The 22,258-nt window shown below is 43.7% G+C and overlaps 3 protein-coding genes across 4 annotated transcripts; 1 reads left to right on the top strand and 2 right to left on the bottom strand.

Annotated features, from left to right (window-relative positions):
• Positions 1-1,592: 1,592 nt before the first annotated feature.
• Positions 1,593-7,824, bottom strand: smo (smoothened, frizzled class receptor; the record flags this gene model as incomplete). The annotated part of the gene is made up of 12 exons (XM_079236316.1): positions 1,593-2,206; positions 2,325-2,459; positions 3,131-3,279; positions 3,994-4,179; positions 4,525-4,633; positions 4,985-5,077; positions 5,185-5,308; positions 5,412-5,631; positions 5,729-5,901; positions 5,987-6,196; positions 6,316-6,515; positions 7,563-7,824. The coding sequence occupies 12 exons, from the start codon at positions 7,822-7,824 to the stop codon at positions 1,593-1,595; spliced, it is 2,475 nt and encodes an 824-aa protein (XP_079092442.1).
• Positions 7,825-11,743: 3,919 nt separating this feature from the next.
• Positions 11,744-15,589, bottom strand: tspan33a (tetraspanin 33a). 2 transcript variants are annotated; one of them, XM_079235814.1, is made up of 7 exons: positions 15,175-15,589; positions 14,725-14,852; positions 14,236-14,310; positions 13,319-13,414; positions 13,088-13,216; positions 12,834-12,998; positions 11,744-12,754 (listed from the first exon to the last, which is right to left on the bottom strand). In XM_079235814.1, the coding sequence occupies exons 1-7, from the start codon at positions 15,215-15,217 to the stop codon at positions 12,653-12,655; spliced, it is 738 nt and encodes a 245-aa protein (XP_079091940.1). In that variant the 5' UTR covers positions 15,218-15,589; the 3' UTR covers positions 11,744-12,652. The 2 variants fall into 2 exon arrangements, with proteins under 2 accessions (XP_079091940.1, XP_079091941.1); XM_079235815.1 differs by having other exon boundaries at positions 12,834-12,995.
• A 3,039-nt stretch (positions 15,590-18,628) lies between these two features.
• On the top strand, positions 18,629-21,813 carry LOC306752202 (uncharacterized protein). The gene is made up of 8 exons (XM_079235930.1): positions 18,629-18,694; positions 18,896-19,098; positions 19,368-19,478; positions 19,600-19,695; positions 19,899-20,009; positions 20,159-20,279; positions 20,505-20,690; positions 20,773-21,813. The coding sequence occupies exons 1-8, from the start codon at positions 18,658-18,660 to the stop codon at positions 21,798-21,800; spliced, it is 1,893 nt and encodes a 630-aa protein (XP_079092056.1). The 5' UTR covers positions 18,629-18,657; the 3' UTR covers positions 21,801-21,813.
• Positions 21,814-22,258: the final 445 nt, after the last annotated feature.

Below are 22,258 nucleotides of genomic sequence, written 5' to 3'. Positions count from 1 at the left end.
TACAGCTGCACAAAGGGACAGTAAACTTATTTTTGACACAGTTGGGAGACTAAACACAGAAAGCAACTCAAAGCCAAAATCTTCTTGACAGCGTACAAAAACAGAAACTATTACTTTTCAGGGCATAGAAAGTAAAACCATAATCTTCATTTAGCCTCTTAATAATCTTTGAACATAAACATTTTGTGTGGATATCAGATATTCTTTATTTTGCTCCCTATATTGTTGAATGTATAGCAGTGTGGTAACTACTTACAACATAAATAATTATCTATCATACACACCTCACATGAATATCTAGACACTTACATTAGACAAACTACTCCGCGTTGGCTAAGAATGACTTCAGCATCATTTATCCATATTGAGTGTAAAATGACAATGTGACATTTTGGTTACAGCACAAGTACAGTGAGAACTTTTTATAGCATCGTTGACTCTTCCCTTTTTATTTATCATATCAGCAGAGTAATCAAGTGATTCGATATATAAATCTGTACAAATAATACCCTTATTGAGAATTCTATGAACAACCTATATACATAACACACATTTAGAAAGAGAAACTTTAAAATAGAAGCATTTAAGTAAAAAGTGACTTTTAAGCCCACTGCAGTCTAAAATACATCAAACAAAAGATTTTGAACTGGATGAAAGGAAAAAAAACACATGAAGCCCAGTTTATATTGAATATGTACAACAGATTAACAAATGTAGAAATGTTGCTGTAAAAACAATAACAGTTTCAAGGAGAAAAGTTGTTTTGAAATACACAAGGAGAACAGCCACAGCTTTAATTTCAGTATGTTTTTTCTCAAAGCAAAAAACTAAACTATATTTGTTGGTTTATTGCAGCAGGCAACCGAGCATATGCAAATTGCACCTCAAGTTAACTGTACATAAACATAGTTATTAATGGCTAAATAGTGGTGGGAAGAGAGAAATTTAGTCTAAAAAACATTAAATATAACACCAAAGAAGACCTGGGTTCAAAAGTATTTGCAAGTAGCCCGTAGCATTTTGTAAACCTGTGTGGTCTTCTGTAAGAGTCCGGTTTCACAGCCCTGGGGCAGCAAGAATAACAATGACACAAGCTGTCATTCAAAGCTTAACAATATAATTGACTTTTAAAAGTTGTATCGGCTGCCTTTATCTTCAAATGTCCGTAATGGTAATAAAAAAACAAAAACAAGCTGACAGTGTCAAATTGAAATTCCTCGATGACGTCGTCCTGCCACGTTTAGAGTTGGATGTCTCGCTGGGAGGATGAATACATAGGGGGTTGTTTCAAGCCATATAAAGTTTAGCTGCCTTTCTTCTCGTCATCATGGAGTTGCCTTGGAAATTTGACTGGACACAAATAAGGTATAAAAAAAATATTTTTTCATTAACTTATTCACAACATATTTTTTCCACTTTATCCCTTTGTTTTTTTCTCAAAAACAATCTTTTAAAAAACTGACCGGCTTAGTTCCATCTGGAACTCTGGGGAGGTGGAATTAGATGCAATTTAGTAAGAATTTTTAAAGTATCCAGCACTTTCTGTAGCTTACTGTCTGTGTACCGCAAAGCAATACACCAGAGCTGTGCTCTCAGAAGTCAGAGTCGGCATCCATGAGCTCCGCCTCCATTAAATTGGTCCGGGAGTGAATGGGTCCATAACGGGTCCTTCGTCCTGCCGGTACCCGAGCCACGTGGGCCAACCTCTCCGACAGCCCGTCGGTGAGATCCATCTCCCCCGGGTAGCTGGAAGGTCCACTGGGCTGCCAGGTGGAGGCTGAGGGGAGGCAGCGTGGGCCGAGACCCAGATCCTCCGGCCGGTCGTTGAAGGTGGGAGGGTGGCTGCGGCCATAGCTGTACCGACTGCTCTGGTAAGACGGATAGGGGCACTTCTGCTCACGGGACAGAGGGTGGGAGGGTTGGATATCCGGGTAGGACCCTGGCAGGACTTCCTCCTCCAGCTTCTGCTGTCGTCTCTGCTGCTCCTGCAGATTTGCGACCAGACTGGGGTGGCACGGCAGTTTGGGCAAACGAGGCACCGAGCTGCGGCCAAACTCGCGCTGGCGATAAGCCTGCTGGTCCGCGGCTTCCTCCACCGGACGCACATCCTTCTTCCTCTTCTTCTTCTTCTTTTTCCTCTTGATCATCTCTGGTGAGATCTCAGCCTCCACCATCCACAGCCTGTTCCTCTCGTCTGCGGGTGGCACTGTGAAGAAATGACAGAGAGTGAGTTGGTGTTCGTCAGCTCTCGGATAAAGAAAAAGAGCAAAAGATGGAAGGAAAATGTGATTTGAAATGCTCTGCATGTGTAAAACAGTGCTCACCTGGTGTACCGGTAGGAGTAACAGAGATGTCATGAGGCAGGATGGCACCTCGCCTGGCCACCATCTTGGTCACATGCTGCGCCCAAGCGGACGACATGTCATTCGATGGCTCATTTAGCTCAAAATTGATTCCCGCTATTAATGAGAGAAGACAAAACCACAAACTCTCCATTTACAACGGGGACAGCTGAGGACAGCTTTCAACCCAACTGCACACTTAATGGCTCCCCCGCGGTGCCTCTATAGCTCTGAAGTGCTCCAAGCTAAACAAGCAGGGCGGCCACAGCAGCCACACAGTTTACATGAGCAGAGATGTGTCTTAGCTGCAGACATAACAGTTGTCCCTGACTGTGTAGCCTCAAAGCCACACAAAAGGGAATGGAAAAATCTTTTCAGGCCAAATTCGAAAGAAAAATAATAAAAAGCACTTGTTGGCATGAGCACATATGGTGCCAAACCCGAATACATCTGCTGGGCTACATACCTCTCGGGATAAGTGAGAAACTATCGTCTTGTACTTCGGGTGAAGCAGCCATGTACTAAACGGGTGAATTAATGAATAACATGCGTACAATAACGATACTAACATGGAGGTATGAGCTCCACCATAAATAATCCAAATCAGACGCCTTGCAGTTTCAGTTCTTTACCACAAGGTGGAAGTATCTAAACATCAACTGTTTCAATCTTCATCCCCAGTAGAGGACAATGTAGGTTTCTGTTCTCTGCATTAAAATGTACTGAACTCATCCTAAACTATCAGTTGAGACTCACTGAGGATGAATGGTCTCCCCTGAAAGACTCACCCACTGGTCCTTCATGGGACATGGTGTGCATGCTGAAGGACAGCTCCTTTTCTGGGTCCTTGTGAAGTTCCTTCCTCAGCGCAAATGCCTTGGCGATCATCTTGCTCTTCTTGATCCTCTTGGGTTCATCGTCACTACGGCCAATGATCCTGACACGGGGAACAGAAGGCCGGTTCAGAAAGAAAGACACGATCGAGGATCCCACGTTCAACGCCACCAGCAGCCATGTGCCACTGGGCAAGATGCCGTGTTTCCATGCGTGCTCTTTTCACATCACTCTGGATGAGACGGTTTTAAAGCCACAGCAAAAACAATAATTCCAAGAAACTGAATCACTGTTTTTTTTATTTTTTTTCCTTCTTCAAAGCCAGAAAGAAACTAATTCCTGTGAGTAAAATCCAAGTCACAGTGAGCCCTTGTGAGCGCCGTAACAAAACCAGGGATTAACACCGCACACCTCAAACACACACACACACACACACACACACACACACACACACACACACACACACACACACACACACACACACACACACACACACACACACACACACACACACACACACACACACACACACTGGATTCTGACTAAATGTATGCCTCCATACTTTTAAATACTCAGCCTGAATATCCAGTTTGTCAGGTTTGGATGCATAGAGTTTAGACTTTCCCCACACTGTTATAATATCTTTAAAACCACATATGGACGTGGCCCGGCACGGAGCCATGATAGTAATGAGAAGGGACTGACAGAGAGATGGGAAAAGGCAGAAACAGAACAACGAACACAATCTTCTGAATAAACATTTTTACAACTCTAGCCACAGAAATGGTCTTTATTTTTAATGCTACACTTCGCTTACTTGCACCAGGTCCGTTTCCAGATGAGGATGGTGGCCTTGGTCCAGACCCAGGTGCTCATAGCAATACCCGTCCCAAACATGGAGAACAGGTTGATTTTCTCCACCATCAGGCTGGGCCGGTTCTTAATGATGCATTCTGGGATTGGCTTGTTGGTCTGAGAGGCGATTGTCACGTTGGCTTCACACCTGTTGAAAACATCGCAGAGATGAAAAGCCAGCGGCTCGACCGTGCTGCGCGAACCCCGCACAACTTCTATCCACGGGACTGAAGTACATTCAGATGCTGGATCTGGTAAATAAGAAAGTCTTTCACATGCCGGGGCAGGAGAGGGCGGTTTACATTTTTGAGGCGAAATTAATTCCAATCCAGCCAGTGTCAACACTGGGAGGAAATAGGGCTGCATTCACCGCTGCAGGCCGAGTGGTTACGCAGCGGTTTTGAGTCCCGACAGCTTCAGCTTGTGGATTTCTGTGCGGAGAGTTTGCAGGTGTGCGGCAGCAAAGCGTCGCAGAAAGACAATGGAAACTTACAGCACGTATTCTCTGAAGCTCCTCTCCCATTCCGCCTGGTTGAAGAAGTCGTAGAAGTGGCAGCCGAAGGTGATGAAAACAAAGCCGAACGCGAGGAATCCGAAAATACCTGACGGGGAGGAACAGAACAACAAACACGTCACTCTAAATAGCATTCATACAGTGAAGTAATGTAGCATAGAACATTATTATGTTACATGTTGAAGTAGAATGATAAATCATTGTAAAACACACAGAAATTAAACTTTTTTTGGGGCTAATTTTTCTCATTTCAAAAGAACTGGTGATGTTAATTCTGCTGATAATCAAAAAACGTTGTGCCCAATAGCATGCTGCTACAGACTCTTAAAATCTGAAACCCAGGTCTCTAAAACCGATTATGACCCGGATGATGTTTACCCTCGCACTATTTCTCAGGTCGCCACTGAGGTGTGAAGTGGCACCAGATGAGAGAACGTACCAAGTCTCAGCATCGTCTCGTTGATTTTGCTGGCAGCTTTCTCACTCAGTAGTCCTGGGTGGTTGCTCTTTATGGAAAACAAAGTCATGACGCCTGAAAGAAGAAATGAAAACCGAGGATGCGGGGATGAATTGGAGTTAAATCTACTTTACCAAGGATGCTCATTGAGCTGCTTTACTAGAATGTAAAACAACACTCACCCCGAATGAGGAAGTAGCCGCCGACAACCAGCACCACTCCAATGGGCGCCAGCACAAACCCAGCACGGTATCTGTAGTTCTTATAGCCGACAAAGCAGATCCCACTCACCGAGTCTCCGTCCACCTGTGAGTGACGGAGCCACAACAAATGAGAAGATGACATACCGTCAACCCTTTTTCAACCTCAAGCGTGTCGGACTGTTTGAGGCGGACGGCTCCCTACACACCTCAGCGATAGCCAGGATGGCCACGGTGAGGACGAAGGGGATGGACCAGGCGACCATGTGGAAGTAGGAGGTCCTGCCAGACAGCGGCTGCTGCGTGGTTCCCAGGGCTTTGAAGGACGTGTGCCAGGCGTAGGTCAGCATGACGAACCAAATCACGCCCGACATCAGGGAGTAGTACACGATGATGAAGATGGTGACGCACGACAGCGTCTCTGAAGACCTGTGGGGAAACGGCACAAACAGGAATTGGATTATTTATTTTTTTAGGATTACATTTCCTAGTTCCTAACTGAGCGGTTGAGGTTCATTGGACGTACGACGGCTCCCCGAGTCGCATGGTGTTGTCGCTCTTGCACACAATCTCGTCGCGTGCTCCATCCAGGAACTGGGCCAGCCAGCCGATACTGCCCACGAAAAAGCAGGCGTTGATGTAGAAGAGAATGACAGCTGGGTAGCGGTTGGAGTTCTTCCAGTCGGCAAGAAACGTCGCCTGAAACGGAGGGCAGAGGGTGAGGAGAGGAAGCTTTTCCCGGTAAAAAAGTTAAATCATGCAGAATGATGTCGTCGCGTCTCACCAGGGTGAAGAAGGTGCAGAGGAGGGTGATGGTGCCGAAGTAAGCGATGTAGGCGTGCATGTCGTTGTGCTCCTCCTCAGTGAACAGCGGGTTGTCACACTGGATGCCGCAGCCCTCCACGTCCTTGTACCAACTGGACTGAATGTCTGTCTTCACCAGGGGAGCTTCACACTGGCCGGACATGTTGAACTTCAGCTTCTGCACCTCATTCTGCACACAGAGGACACAAATTCAACCTGTGTCCCCATGACCTCTGACCTGCAGTGAAAAGCCCCCACTTTGGGGATCAATAAAGTCTCACACAACATGAAAAGGAGAGTGAAGCGTACCGCACAGCCCACAGGGAATTGGTCACACTTGAGGAAGCTGGGCCAGCCTCTCTCCTGGTCCACGATGCTGCACGGCCGACGCGTGGCCAAACACAGGCTCTGGCTGGGCAGCTCGACCCGGCCGTTCTCACATTTGGGCATGTAGATGGCACAGAGCAGCGGCTGGATGACGGACCAACAGCGAGGAGCGTTCCGCAGGCCTAGGACAGGAAAAGAATTGTCTTCAAACATCCTGTAACATTCAAGTTAGACGGGAGAGACGTTGGTGGTGATCATTATACTGAAGATGTGCACATACACATAACTAGAAGGGACGAGCAAATACAGACCAGTGTATAAAACACTGACGGGTTGTGATCATCTTCAGTTACATCATACAACTGATAGTTGTGCAACAGTCCTGGTGAAGTGATGAAATGCTTGGAATATGAAATATGAATAAAGATGCTTCTCTGAGGATTCCTGGACATCTTGCATCTGTGTAGAGTAACACTGTTTCCAACTGGCTACGATTGAACATCCAGCATAATGAGGAAGAGTGTGCATGACAAACATTGATCTACTTAAACATGAGCACAGTTAGAGACAGTCTATTAAAGGATTATCTCTCCCCTGGTCTGTTGTAAATGACACAGGAGCCAGAGGGAACCACATCACACACAGATGAGGCCCCTGGTCAAACGTGGGGAGCCCTCTGTGACCTGGGTCTGACACACCATTAGTACGTGCTTATGAATGTGAAGCACAATATCTAAAAGCCCTTTATTAGCGAGAGTATCCTATTGTTGGCTCTCCAACACCTGTGAGTGATTCCTTTTGTTGCCTTTAATGGCTTTTAACCCTTCATTTCCTCTCTCCCCACCTCCAGCCTCCATCCCAGCCCATTGTCAAAGCAATTAACATTATTATCACACATAAACAATGCTAATAAGGTGAATATCAATGTATAGTGAAACTGATCCTTTACACTTATGTATTAGGCTGCTACAAATTGCAACCATGAACGCCAAGCTCTCACTTATATTAGTTATTAAGTAGCACTTTCAAAATAATGTAAATGATGTGAATATTCATAATAACATTGTGCTTTTGAGACTTTATCTCCCATGGTCCAGTGTAACCTATACAGTTACAACACTTTTATTGTTGGATTGCAGCATGAGTACCACTCTTCTTCTACGATATTAAAAGATAAAAACACTGAGATAGATCACATTTAACCAAGTTATTGGACCCATAATTCTCACCGGACCACATGGTCAACTTCTCGAAAGCCTCCTCTTGGGTGCTGGAGTCCTCCGCCAGGATCAGGGAGGTATGCGTGTACGGCAAAGGCGATCCCAGACATGTGTTGTATTTCAGAGCCTCGCAAGTCGACGTCTTCTTGCAGTTGTCCTCGAACACGGTCCCGTTGGGGGACAGCGCCGCGCCGCAGCCGGACAGCGCGGCGGCCCAGACGCACAGCATCCCGCACAACCCAACAATGGGGCTCCGAGCCTGGGAGGACATCTTGGGAATGAGAGGTTCAACCGTGCACGGGAAAAAATAATAATAAGGAAAAAGGGGATCACTTTGGTTTCTGGGGCTTCACTTATCCAGTTTCTCAGGAAGCCCAAAGAGGTTTACACGCTTTCTTCATTCGCGCTAGAAGAAGCTACCAGAGTCGGCACGGCGAGGGGAAATCTGCGGGGCGCTTCAAAGTTTTCTCGCAGTCCTCCCAAACTTTTTTTATTCTGCGCTTCTCGTCCGATCCTCGCTGGATCCTCTTGGATTCCTTCATTATCCAAAATCCGAACAGCTCCCCTCCCTCCAAAAAAGTGTCCTTACTTCCAGAAAACAAACCAAAAACAAACGTCGTTTATTCAAAACCACGCAAAGTGTTCATTCCGTTTGGGCTGGGTATGAAAAAGACATCAGGCCGAGAAAGTTGCGGATTCGCCCTCCCCCCACCTCCAAAAAAAACAAAAAACTTGCCATGAAAAAAAAAAAGTCTGGATGTCTGTAATAGGATCCCGGCTCAGACGCACCACCCCTTCTCCTCAGCCCCCCTTCTCTTTACGCTGGCAGAAAAACAAGATGGGCCATTCTCCCACATCTCTACGTGGAAGGGTCTGAAGTGTCCGAGGAGACGTTTTGAAGCCGTGTTGGGATCCCGAGTTGCAGCTCAGTGTCTGGAAGTTGTTGTGTTTTTGTGTGTCTGTGGTATGCACATGGTGGGGGAGAGCCGAGCCACTAAAGATCCCCTCCCATCCCCCTCTGCAAGGGGAAGAATGTGCCTTATGGCAGGCCTTCTCAGCCGTGTTTCGTCTCAAAGACCCCCAAAACAACACGGAGCCCCATCTGACCGCGTTACTCTCATGTGAGAGGGGTTCCGTGGCTTGTGCTGAATCATGGAGGGTCTAATACAACGTGTGGCCGGTGCAAACTTCAAGGGAGTGAAGCTGAAAGGTCTCTCACTTTTATGATGAAGGACCCCCAGGTGGTCCTCAAACCCTTGGAGAACTCCTGATGTACCAAATCAATCAATACAGTGGTCATAATACAGCAGTCGATCATCACAAGATATTAAAAATTGTGCTTCTGATGCTGTACATTTGCTGAAGATGACAAGCGGCTCTTCATTATCTATTATGTGCTTTTCATCATCTTTGAATACGATTAAAGATTCACATGCTTCAGCCGCTCAAGAGGAAGGCTTAGTTAGACGTAAGCACACAGATAAAGAAGAACTAGAATGAAATAAATAAATACAAATTAAAGACAAAGTGAACGAGATGAGATTACATAGCAATACACACAATGTACGAATACAATACCGGAGACTGGATACATTTATTTAACTATTCATGCAAAAATAAATTCCAGAAATACATGTATTACATATAATATATATAAAGGTAGGCATAGTAAATACACAAATGTACATCATCTTATGGGCAATGATACACACACATATATGACATACACATCTACTCAATATTCTGAGAGAACACTATACAACATACAGCTACTGTACATGCGGTCAAATCTGCATGGATGATGCCGACTGAAACTATTTAGTCATCAGAGATGCTGTCGAACAGATAGTGTGTGTTTATATGGAAGTAGTGTGCATGATAGTATCGGAGGGAGGGAGTGGGCTTCTTCCTGTTGTTAAGGTGGATGCAGGAATATTCAAAAACTACAAGTGCTTAACATACAATATGAATGTACACACAGTTCCATGATTTTCAGCTGCTTTACGTTCATTGTGATGTGCTTGAATAAGCCAGGACACTGAATCTCCACCACGCTGCTGTTGTTATTGCATTAATTGGACCGTGCACTTGTGGTATTTGCATGGCTGTAGATGCTTTGTTTCTCTCCTGGTGTTCTGAGAGTAAAACTGGGTAAACTCTGGTTCCTCCTCTCTCTCTCTGTGTGTGTGTGTGTGTGTGTGTGTGTGTGTGTGTGTGTGTGTGTGTGTGTGTGTGTGTGTGTGTGTGTGTGTGTGTGTGTGTGTGTGTGTGTCTGGGCCTCCATGAAACCCACAGCAACATGGCCGCCTGAATGAGTCAGAGGCAAAAACCAAACCAGGGACCACACACAGAGCAGCAGAGCTCAGGCCAACACACACACACACACACACACACACACACACACACACACACACACACACACACACACACACACACACACACACACACACACACACACACACACACACTCTCACTCTCTCTCTCTCTCTCTCTCTCTCTCTCTCTCTCACACACACACACACACACACACACACAGACCAAAACACCTGTGCCATTCCAAATTGTGCAGCATCAAATTGGTGATAAAGTAGATTTAGTTGCGTGCTGGACTCAGTAAGGGGAGTTACTGCAGCTTTAAACTCACACAGAAATGTCTTGTTTAGATTGTGGACTTGTGTCAGAGGCTGTTAAACATGCAGGTCTGTTTCTGCTCACAAAGATTACAGGCATCAGGTTTCAGGCTGAAAATGCCTCTCAACTCCGCTTGTCATTCGTCAGGCAGAGAAACCGCGTGGAGATGAGAGCTCGTGTTGGATTGTGCTTCTTCACAGTTCCATTAAAGCTTTTTCCAGAGACGACGAAGGAAAATGTCTCCAGTTAAACGACGGCTCTTCATTTGAGAGATCCTCAACAATTTGCCTCAATTTATCACGTAATGAAAAGAGATAGAAAAACTGAAATCTAATGCTGTGGATGACTTTCACAGACACGAAAAAGCACTTAACATTTACGACCACACTGAACAAAAACATTTAAATACATCTACAATTTCCTTTGCGTCAGAGCTAATTATGCTGTAATTGGTAGTGTATCAAGACAACACAAGAGGGTGAGATTATTTTTCGTGTTTTAGTTTCAAGTAAATTTTTTTCCCCTTTCTTTCCACAGTCAGAGAATCTCAACCACTGTCTGCTCACTGATTGGTCACAAAATACAAACATGGCCCGTTTGAGTGACCACATCAACAAAACAAGGCCAGAGCACCTCAGGCATTCACACAACTGTTTTCTTTAGTGGGGAACGGGGAACGGGGATTCCCCACTCCTTTTGCATTTACATTTAACCTAATTTCAAAAGAAAAAAATGAAAAAAGCAAGAGGTGAGAACAGCATATCAACAACAGCATATATAAAGAAAATGTACTTTCTTGAAAGCCGATGTGGTTTGGCAGCATATTGAGTCAAAATACAGCGGCTCTGCAGCCATGCAGGCCGTCATCTGGCTACACGTGAGGAAGAAATGGCATCATGTGCAGAAGCAGTCACAAGTAGCCTAGACCAAGGGGCTAAACATTATCTTTAAAGTAAACAGTCAAATAAATCCTTGAAAAAAAACATTATGTAAAAAAATGATTATACTGTTAGAATATTTCTTTTTTATAAATAGACTGTCATTAGAAGTGTTTTGTTTGCTGTAGCCTTAAGCACACCTATTTTAGCTTGTTATAGGCAAAAGGATTCTTTCTGAATTTCCAGTTATTGAAGCAGTGACGTTAATATTATGGAGGGATGGCTGAGAGGCTCTTTATGCTCAGGCCAATAAGGCTTTGATTTTAATGTAATTCATGTTCTGCATATCTTTTAATATTTATCATATTTATTATCCTTGAGCTATGCATCTTTTATAGGCCTATACTACTCCAATAATATCCTGAATGAAACATTATATGGTTAAAGTGATGCTTGTGTTTCCACATAGTGTTCATACTTTAAGTGCTTTCCTGTGTTATTTATAGTGTATAGAATCACTCTAATACAGTAGAGGATGCTACAGGCTGGAAGCCACACCAGTCAGGTATGCAGAGCTGAGGTGTGTGAGATATTCATTCAGGTTTTAGGAGCAGTGTCCTAGTCAGGATGTTTGGACATATTATATGTAGCAGGGAAAAAAAGACACATTCTGAATTTCTATAGTGAATAAAATATATTTGAGTTTGGTGGACCTCCTTCAAGACAATTTCAAGGTTTCAACTTAAAACTATGCAGTTTTACAACATTTTGGACCATAAATTACTGTAGATAGAGCCAAAGAAGCTTTAATGGCAATACTTTTTAAATGCATAAAAAGCTTGTGAAAGTTTAAAAACTAGCGTGCCTGCTTTATCCACCACCATGTAGAAAGCAGGCTGACCTATTTGACACAGGTATTTCAACAACACATTAAAAACATACACATGTTAGGGTACACATTGCCAATACAATAATAAAAACATAAACCAAATATCAGATGCAACTCACAGACACTGGCAGCCATGAGCAACATTGCTGAGCATGCATAAGACACACTCCCTCTCTCTCTCTCTCTCTCTCTCTGACATTCCTTTATTACATTAAAAAAAAAAATCTACAAAATAAGTTTATGTTAGACAATGCATTTCCCCTTTTGGGTAGTTCATTTTTGACAGATCATGGACTCAGTTGAAACAATGAAAATACATATGCATTGATATCTTTGACTTGTAATAGATTATACTGATTGCAGTTCTTAAGTAAAAGTCAATATGACCTTGACCACCAAAAAATCCTCCAAGTACTGTCTGAAGTTCGGTAAAGTCAAGCACGGTCTATGTCCAGTAGGTGGCAACAGAGTCCCGTTTCTCTGTGCGTTCCTTTTGACCTCCACTTCCATAGTTCCAAGTATTTGAAAGCGCATTAACTGTTAGTCCACATGCTGGCTGAACACTATGGTCTTGTGTTTTTAGGTCCAAGAGCAATGATGCCGAATGCTCAATACAAGCAGAGATGACTGATCCCTCCTAACTGCCGGTGCCACCGTGTCTCTGGTACTGCTCATCAGAATCTGGTCTAATCCGGTCGGGGTCATCTCCACGGATCAGAGCGGTGCTTCGCGGTGTAGTTCTGGAGCTCGATCTGGTCTTTGATCTGGTTGATCAAGATCTGAGACAAGAGGATGCCAACCAGCTGCAGAAGAGAAAAGACAAACAGAGCTATGTTGAGCTGTGTGCGTGTGAGTGAGTGTGTGTGTGTGTGTTCGTCCTACCTGTGGTATGGCCAGTCCCAGGGCGATGCCCCCCAGGAGGAACATGTTGCTGTGGATCCAGTTCACCAGTGTGTCTATGCAGCCATTGGTGTGGATCTGGTCTCCAGCTATAGAGTACTCTAAATTCTGCATGCCCTGGCCACACATGGTGTTGATGACCACCTGCTGTACACATACAGTTACAAGACAAATGCATTAAGAAACGGTCACAAAGCATCCAACACCCACCAGGAGAGGCGTGTACAGCAGGTTACCTCGTCTTTGGGGAGGAGGCAACAGGAGAAGGGGACAGAACAGCGCTCTCTGCTGGGGTTGTCCTCCTTGCAGCCGAAGTACATGTTCTTGGACCAGTCCGTGTACGTGACACCACCACAGCAGCCGAACTGAAGACGCAAACATTTGAGGTGCAAGAAATTAGAAGACATGTTCATCATCTGTGTATATACTATTGAGGATGACAGTCAGTATGTAGACTACATCTTTACCTCTTTCTGACCAAAGTCAATGAGGTTTTGCAGATCAATGTCTTCTCTGTAGTGGACGATGGCGTTATTGATCATCTCCGTCACTCTATACCGAGCCTGTATGACAAAAAGATACATGATGAAGACACTGCATGTTATATCGTACAATTTAGTAAGAAAAATAAATTCTACACTTATGTTTTGAGTTGAAATAAAAGATTGATCGCAATTCTGTTCAGGAGCACTTCTTCTTTGCAAAGGTAATCAGTCTACCTGACACACAGCATGGTTATTACACAGGTGTGCCTGGGGCTGGTCACACTAAATTGCCACTCTAAAAGATTAAGCATTTATTAGGCATGCTGAAGAACTATGTATTTCCCACTCGGGCTACGGATATGGATGTTTTGGGATTCATCCGTGAAGAGAACATTTCTCCAGACGGCATGAGAGGTGAGCATTTGCCCACTCAAGTTGGTTACGACGGTCAGAGAGACTCTTCTGAGGACGGCGAGCGCACACATGAGCTTCCACAAGATGCTTTCTGACAGAAATTCCTTTTTAATCAGCATCTTAATGGACCACTACTGTCAGGTAGACGGGTTATCTTGGCAAAGCAGAAGTGTTTACCAGCACTATCTGTGAGCAAACTCTGCTGTTCATTTATCAAGTGTTTTGCAAATGTTGCAGCATTTACAGACAAAGCCCAGTAGAGGTCAGTGTTTCACCAATCAACACAATCAAGCAAAGTCCACCCCAAGAAAGAATCAATAAACAAATAAACTGCCTTTTTCAAGGTGCATCAGTATTATTGTGAAGTCTTGGCTTCTCACAAGTGAGAAGCTTATTTTCCATGTTTTGAATAAATTGGGAACGTGGACAAAACATATATTTACAAATGATTCTGATAGAGAAACCCCTCCACATTATTTAATTACCTTATCAGAGAAGACGAAGCCCAGAATCCCAGCAGTCAGCTGGAGCAAGAAGATCACCGTCAGACAGATACAGAACTGCGATGAGGAAAGAGAGAGCACTGTCAAATTAATCTGTTTCGGATTCATTCTTTACATGACAGATTCCAGGAGATCCCGTGTCTCCATACAAACTCAGCTGTTACTTGTTACCTCCCATACTTGGAGAAAACATGCAGAAAAATGAATAATCCTTGCATCTGACACCACCACCTCCAAAGCATGTCAGACAGCACGTCTCTCTCTCTCTCTCTCTCTCTCTCTCTCTCTCTCTCTCTCTCTCTCTCTCTCTCTCTCTCTCTCTCTCTCTCTCTCTCTCTCCTCTCTCTCTCTCTCTCTCTCATCTCTCTCTCTCTCTCTCTCTCTCTCTCTCTCTCTCTCTCTCTTATACTGTAAAAACATCATCTTTAGAGGATACAGTAAAAAAAAAAAAAGAAAAAAAAGAGGATTTACTGTCTGCAGAAGGCAGATGTTTTCTCGCAGGGAGCCCACGCAGCCACAGAAGGTGATGATGAACATGAGGAACCCCACGACCATCAGCATTATAGCGGGGTCCACTGCCAGAGATGCCAGAGCGGCCTCTGAAAAGAGGAAGAGAAGAAGGGTTTAAAGACGGATGTGAGAGAGCAGCAGAATGAATCCTCTCTAACAGTAACAGGAAACATGTATTGAGGTGTGCTTTCAAGCATCTTTCTCTAGCTCTGCCAGTAACCACAATGTTAGAGATAGCTTTGCTGCATTTAATTCCCTTTATAACAACACAGATGTAGATGCTGTTTTGTGTTGTTTAGTGGAAGCACAAAGCCAACAAGCAGAAGCACTGCCCTGACATGCAAACACTCCCACTGTCTCACGATAAACAGGAGAAAAGTCTGAAAGCTCTGTCACTGAAGGATAATTTACCTGCATGTTTCATCGTGCGGGCGTACACGCCGATGCCCACCATCACCAGGGAGATTATCTAGGAACAAAGAGAATATTTTAAAATATTATATTTGGGCCATGATGATGAGAAAGCACACGGCACAGTAGGTGAAGAAACATTTCTATGTCCATACTTGTACAAGGAGTGGCACCACTCACCAGGTATATATATGAGTCATATTATAGACATGGCTGTACTTTTCCCCCCAAAAAATACACTCTATACTGGATGCTTTTTTTTTTGCGTCACTGCTCCAAGCGGAATCAGTGTTTAACTAGAAGGCCGAGGCATTTTCCTTTGAAATGTAGATTCTGCCGTCCACTCCGCTTCCATTTGAGTAAATCAACCTGGCAGCAATATGTACCTTTCTCTAAAATATAAAGAGCCTTTCAGTCAGCGCTCCTCTCTCAGTCCCAACAGAATAATAGGGAGCCCTCACAAACCCTCTTCCCACCCTGAATGAACTGGATCCAGTTACTACAGACGCTGAACCTTCTTGGGGTGGGAGGGCGACGCTACATGTGTCTGCTCCTTCTGTAAAGGTTTAGTTTCACGGTGAATAAACCAGACACCTGAAGCAAACAGGTTTTTATGTAGTTTGGTGTTGCATTAGCTAAATAAATGTTTTTTTCATGTGTATGTCAAAACTGATTCACTCACCTGGTTAATTGTACCAACTCCCCAAACAGCTGATGACTTGGTTCATAACTATGAACAGTGCATGACATTTTTAGACAAGAAAAGAAACATGTATTTGCAGTTATCTTTGGTGTGTCCTACACGGAGCCTGGCGTAGCCAGAAGCAACAGAAATGACAACAACACATTCCACGTTTCAAGCGCTTCAAGTTTTTACAAAGCCTCATCCTGTTTGTGCACGGCCCGAAGTCACGAACACGGCGGACGCAGTCATACAGGTGGGTTTAAGAGGCACTGTGGAAAATGGAGTAGGAAATGGAAAAATGTAAGCTCTGCAGCCGTTATGATGCACAGAAGCACTCCGTTTGTTCATGTTCTCAAATAGATATGGACTACTTTTTAACTATTTTAGTTCTCACTATTTGTAATTTGCTGCAGCTCTTTTGCTCAACCAGCAACAAAACAAAGTATCCACTAAACCCCAACAAGATTAATTGGCAACAACAGATCTGCTTTCAAAACGTTTTAAGCCAGAAATCTCCTTATGTTACAGTCCCTGAGCACCTGACACTGGAACCCACCGATATGAAATTTGGTTTGGTAACAATCCACTGCTGAGCTTTGCTGAATTCTTGATTTTTAAAAGGATCAAGTCGTACAATTATTAACATCCCATGTGGGAGACAAAGCGCCGTAGTCAGACAGTCATGATACAATTACTGCAATCACCTGCGAAGCTTGTTTGAAAGGAATACAATGCAACATCTCACTTAGTGTGGAATCTGCTACTCAAAAGAGTTTCGCCATTATTCCACCAGTCAACCTGAAGTGGGGACCCACTTGTACAAGGCTATCAGCATATGAATCAATGAAGGTGTGTGTTCCTAAGCAACTGAGTAAGTCATGAAAGGACCTATAGCCTGAAAAGAAATCACAGCAGTCATGTTGACTGAGTGCAGGTGTTTTAAACATTGTTGTTGAGATATGTTCATGTCGAACAGGTTCTGAGCTCAAAATCCCCTCTGTAGGAATATAACTTGGTGTGTGTGTGTGTGTGTGTGTGTGTGTGTGTGCGTGTGTGCGTGTGTGTGTGTGTGTTGTACATATTAACTTCCCTCTTTCTTTGAAACTGTTTCACTTTTGGCGAAACACCAAAGTAAATGAACAACTATCTCAAATAAAGCAGCGGGTGCTCCTATCTCAGCAGACATTACCTCACGTGCAGGTTGAGCACAAGTAAGAAACACAGCAGGTCGGACACATGTTGGAACTTGAAATCCAGAGAGATTAAGGTGACCTCTTATTTAGTTTTTAACAAGTAGTCTAACTCCAGCTACCAGGAATAAAATCTGATAAGCCGAGAAACATAATGATTAACCTGCGCACAGAGAAGAGTAAATACAGGCTACCACGGTCTTTGTTACACGCGGTGTTTAACAGAAATGAGAAACGCTCACCCAAAATATGAAATTAAACAAGAACACCAGGTACTTGACAACTGGGCTGACGAGGGAGTAGTCATCTCCAGATCCAAGTGCGCCTCTGCGTCCTCCCATGGTGACAATTATCCAACACGCGTGTTATCCAAGTTGACGCACAGATGATACTAAATGTCTACAAAACGAGTTGCCGCAAAGCAAAGAGCGACTTCTCCTGATACTTAAGCCCAACTACAGTTTCAGAGAGTAGTTACAGGCCGCCTCTCCAGCTCTGACTGGGCGTGTAAGAACTGGGTGTTACCGGTGTGTGTCAGATCATATGATAAAACCTGCTCCTGAATCTAAACACGGGTCCCCTGATTGGCCCCGTAGACCTGAAACGAAACTAGGAACAGTTTGCTACTGCATGGGAATAATAAAGTTAATTTATTTGACAAACACATTATAATTAAATGAGTGTTATGACAGAATATATTGTGTTGGTATTTTTATTTTCATGTACTGTGTTATTTTGTCATGAAAGTGTAATACTAAAAGTTTCATTTACTTCTAACTGGATGAATACAAATGAGCATATAAGTATTACACATTTTCTTGAATTTAAAAATAGCTCATGTGGTAGTAATGAAAAGTTTTTTGTCAGTGATTTATAGTTACATTATAATGTTTAAACCCGATTAGTTACATCATGACTAGTCAAATCTTTCTCATTTATTTATCAGACATGTATAGTTTTGCTTGGATATATTAATTTGTATTAATTTTCTCTTTTCACAGCAGTCTTTGGCACAGGGGTTACCAATAACATTAACGGTGGTTGTTTGCAGTAAGACATGCCAGTGTGACAGTAAGCCAGCATGCACAATATACCAACACCCTGCAACTGAAATGGCTTCATTCACCTTTGCTTTTTCTACTGTGACATGAAAATATCCTCCGGAAAAAAAAGGTCTATTGCACATACAAACGCCGTGGCTCCTGATTTGCTAATTCGTAAATTAGCTGTCCAAAGATTAAAGCTGTAAAACATTCTTCCACCAACATGCTCAAACTAATGAACTAAAGGGTGTGCGCCATCTGCTGGCAGAAAGTGCTTTATCCCAGTACGCACGCGCAACCACCTGTATGTTGTGGATGTAGCCAATGTATGTGACATATGGAGGATTTGCTTCTTCCGTTTAAAAAAAAAAAATATCTTCCCTTATCTCTGCGTCACATCGCCATCTTCGCTTTATATAATTAAACGTCACAGCGTGCTTTTATTTTGAAGGAAAACGCACCGGGCAGGACAGTTTTCATAACATCCGTTTTACCCGGAAGTTATGAGTTTGCCTCCCCGGTGTGTCGGATAAATGCGAGCGATGATATTTTGTTCATTGTTTAGATGTTTTTAGACGAAGAGATGGCGTGGAAAAGCAAAGGTTTGGGTCAATATTCATCTAGATATCTGCTAGTAAACGCAGATAGACATTTTACAGAAATAAAACAACCTAAAAACAGTTACTTACCTTAAGCCAACGTTGCTAATCCTCTGAAGAGTTGCGTTCAAATCGCTTGTAAATAGTAATTTCAGCCTCTTCTACCTTATTCATTAATTCACTTCTCTCAAATGTCATCTGCAGGTCCCCTTGTTCCTCCGGCCTCCCTGCGGCTGCTCGTCTCTCCAGTGAGACTCATGTCTGCTTTCATATGGCGAGTCGTGCAGCAGCACAGCGTGATGCAGTACGACAAGCTGGTGGACTTCATCGGTTTGGCTACAGAGATCATCCCAGAGCTGCTGAGTCCCAGCCAGAGAGCGCAGCTCATCCTGGGCCTGAGGGCGAGGGTGAGGCACCTGTCTGAGCTTCTCACATAAGAATGAAAAGAGGGTGCTGTCTGAGTGGCTCTAAGGGACACTTTTTACATTTGTAGTTGAGGAAAATCATGACACAAGAGGATCATTATTCCCCTTTCTACTAATTTATTTATCACTTTGTTTTGTAATTGTCTTAGTTTTAATGTTTGTTAGTATTTCACCGTACAGTTGGGCTTTCTCCTAACATAAATCCATTGTTTCCCTGCTGTGTAATGCTCTTTCCTCTTTCCTTGTCGCAGCTGGTTCTGGAGCTGTGTCGTGGTGATGGCGTTGCCAACTTGCAGACCATCCAGAGCCACCTGGATAAAATCCACGCCTGCAGCGCTGAACTGAGCTCCACTGATCAGATGGTGGGTTTTTTAAACAAAACACAGAGCAAATCTGGAATGTCCTCATCGTCAAAAAGTAATTATCTGTCATACAATTACTGGTGTAAGCTTCTCAACGTCCTTGTTGTCCATGTCTTGACAGGCCAGTGGAGATATACTGAAGACCTCTTACATCAACTTTGCCGGCCTGGTTCAGAACCTATTGAATGTTCCTTTTGAAAAGGAGTTCTTCTTCCAAGTGAGTCTGTGAGAAATGTGAATGCCGTAAAGATCAATGGAAGGGATTCAGAGCTCCTCCGTCAAGAGAAAAGACAAATGAGAAAGATTCAATGTTGATCAGCTTTTTAAAGACATTTGTATGCTATTCTTTCATCACAGTAGATCAGAACATCTACAGATTCAACCTTTTTTACATCATTGATGTGTTGGCTGTTTCTGTAGGAGGTTTTTCCCATAAACTACGGCTCAAACTATGACCAAAGACTGCAGCAGCTGGTGTCTGAGTTCTTGTCCAGACTGGAACAGCTGCTGCCCACACCAGACCTGCAACAGGTACTCCTGCTTTTCACTGTTAAATGTGTGCATTTTGAGCCACTACATGAAACAGTTTTTGTTGTTGTTGTGCTTTGAAGTCTGTAAGTATGCAGTATAATTATTGCTTAACTTTCCAAACTGCATCTCTGTGGTCTTCTGTGTCTCAGACTGCAGCATGGCTCACTGAAACGACATCTGTGTCAGAAGAATTTGGACAGAATCTGTCTGAACCATTTGCCCTGAAGGGTCTGCTGCTTCATCACAAAGAGTTGGGGACTCTTAGCACTTGTAAGTTGAAGAGAAAAATACAATTTTCAGTTTTTTTTTATGTTGTTGCCATCTGTTCAAAAGATCAAGGTCTAAAAAGACAGTTTTTTCTTATTTGTTTCCTTCCTACCGTCTTGCACCCTTTCTTACATTCTGTCTTGTTTTTTGACAACAGATGTAACTGATTTTTTTACAGAAATTTACAATATGTGACTCTAATGTGTAAAATGTCTTGGTCTCCTTCAGCTCCTTCCAGCAGCGAGGAAGATATCCTTTTGTCCACCCTGGCTCTACCTGCTCAAACTGGAATGGAGAGGTTCACTGAGCCTTCCAGTGAAGATGATGATTATGACAATGAGGAAGATTTAGAAGGAGACTCGAGTCAAAGCACCGACGTCACTGCAGATGATTGGTTGCCAAAAAGGGAATCGGGTTAGTCAATGTCTGTTGCAGTAGCAGACCAGAATAGAGTCAAAGTCGTATTTAATTAACTTCCTGTGTTTCATGCTTTCAGGTCCTCTGTCCCGTTTATTCATCTGCCCTCAGTGTTCATTCACTCACCGCATAAAGAGGAAGGTCCAAGAGCACATCCAGAGTGAGCACCACGTAAGAGCTCCCTGTCAGAAAAAACTATTCGTGAAGAAAGCCAGAGCAAAGACTCAGCAGAAAAGTAAAGACTTGAATGATGAAAAGAAGAAACTAGAAGGCACCTTAGAGAAAAAGAGGAAACACAAACAAAAAGGCGGCGTTGAAATAAAGCGTGAATGTAAGCAGAAGGACAACTTGGAGAACAAGGAACAGCGTAGCCGGAAAGAGCCCACGGGGGAAGACAAAAGGTTCCTGAGCACGCGACACGTCAACAAAAACTTCACAGAGAAAGAAACGAAATGCCTGAAGTGCGAGAAGGTTTTTGAACTTCCTAATCAACTGAAGACTCACATGAAGCTTCACAGCTTTCCGTACTGCTGCACCCAATGTGAGAAGGGATTCACCAGCCTTTCGGGTTATTATCAGCACCAGAGGCTCCACAAAAGAGGACGGATATTTGTCTGCAGCCAGTGCAACAAGGGATTCCTGTGCAACTATTCGCTCAAGCAACACGAGCGCCTGCACGACGGCCCCACCAACCTGTGCACCATCTGCGGGAAAAGCTTCAGCAAAGCGGGAATTACGAGACACATGCAGATGCACAAAGGGGAGAAGAATTACTTGTGCACCACATGCGGGAAGTCCTTTTTGTCGTCCGGGGAGCTGCTGCTGCACACTCGATCCCACACGGGCGAGATCCCGTACACCTGCACCCACTGCGGGAAGGGCTTCTCCAGCAAGAGCCACCTGAACGTCCACACGCGCTCTCACACGGGGGAGCGGCCGTACCTGTGCGCCGAGTGTCCGAAGCGCTTCCTCACACTGAACTGCCTGAAGAGACACACGCTCAGCCACAACGGGGTGAAACCGTTCAAGTGTCCAAACTGTGAGAGAGAGTTCTCCCAGCAGGGGAATCTGAAAAGACACCTGGCGACTCATAAACCTGACACGTAAAGTAGACACAACGCTAGAGAGCAGAATGTAGTCATAGTTAGCACACTTCCTAAATAAACGTTTTTATTGAGTAGTATTTGAATTTCTTCTTATCTGCTTTGGGTTCTTCATTACATACAGTTATCAAGCTGGTGTCATTGTTTAGGTTTAGGCTCCCACTTTGTCACCTTTTTGCTTTTTCTCCAAATTCTGCATCCTACTTTGCATGAAAAGTCATTCGACTGTGAGAAAAATAACAGTGTTGAGACCGTTACAGACATCTGAGTTTAAACTGTAGAAAAGATGTGATGGTGAAGAAGACAAGATTTGAGTTGCGATATATCTTTAATTTGTTAAACCCTGTGTGGATCAATTAACAAAAAATGTAATGGCAGGATATAGTTCCTCGATAGTTGAGAGGACCAGTATCGGTCGACCCAGAGAGTGATTTAAACAAAAAAACCTGCAACGCAAAAGGA

Source organism: Taurulus bubalis (assembly GCF_910589615.1).
Source record: "Taurulus bubalis genome assembly, chromosome: 20".
NCBI classification, from domain to species: Eukaryota; Metazoa; Chordata; class Actinopteri; order Perciformes; family Cottidae; genus Taurulus; species Taurulus bubalis.
This window is presented reverse-complemented; position numbering and strand designations above follow the sequence as displayed.

Excerpts from the sequence above, each read along its gene's own strand:
- tspan33a (XM_079235814.1), bottom strand. The coding sequence starts at position 15,217 with ATGGTGGGCATCGGCGTGTACGCCCGCACGATGAAACATGCAG. Across the intron at positions 14,311-14,724 it reads ACATCTGCCTTCTGCAGACA|TTCTGTATCTGTCTGACGGT; the intron begins GTAAATCCTCTT and ends TCCTCATCGCAG. Across the intron at positions 12,755-12,833 it reads TGGGACTGGCCATACCACAG|CTGGTTGGCATCCTCTTGTC; the intron begins GTAGGACGAACA and ends TCTCTTCTGCAG.
- LOC306752202 (XM_079235930.1), top strand. The coding sequence starts at position 18,658 with ATGTTTTTAGACGAAGAGATGGCGTGGAAAAGCAAAG. Across the intron at positions 20,010-20,158 it reads CCACACCAGACCTGCAACAG|ACTGCAGCATGGCTCACTGA; the intron begins GTACTCCTGCTT and ends TCTGTGTCTCAG. Across the intron at positions 20,280-20,504 it reads GTTGGGGACTCTTAGCACTT|CTCCTTCCAGCAGCGAGGAA; the intron begins GTAAGTTGAAGA and ends GGTCTCCTTCAG.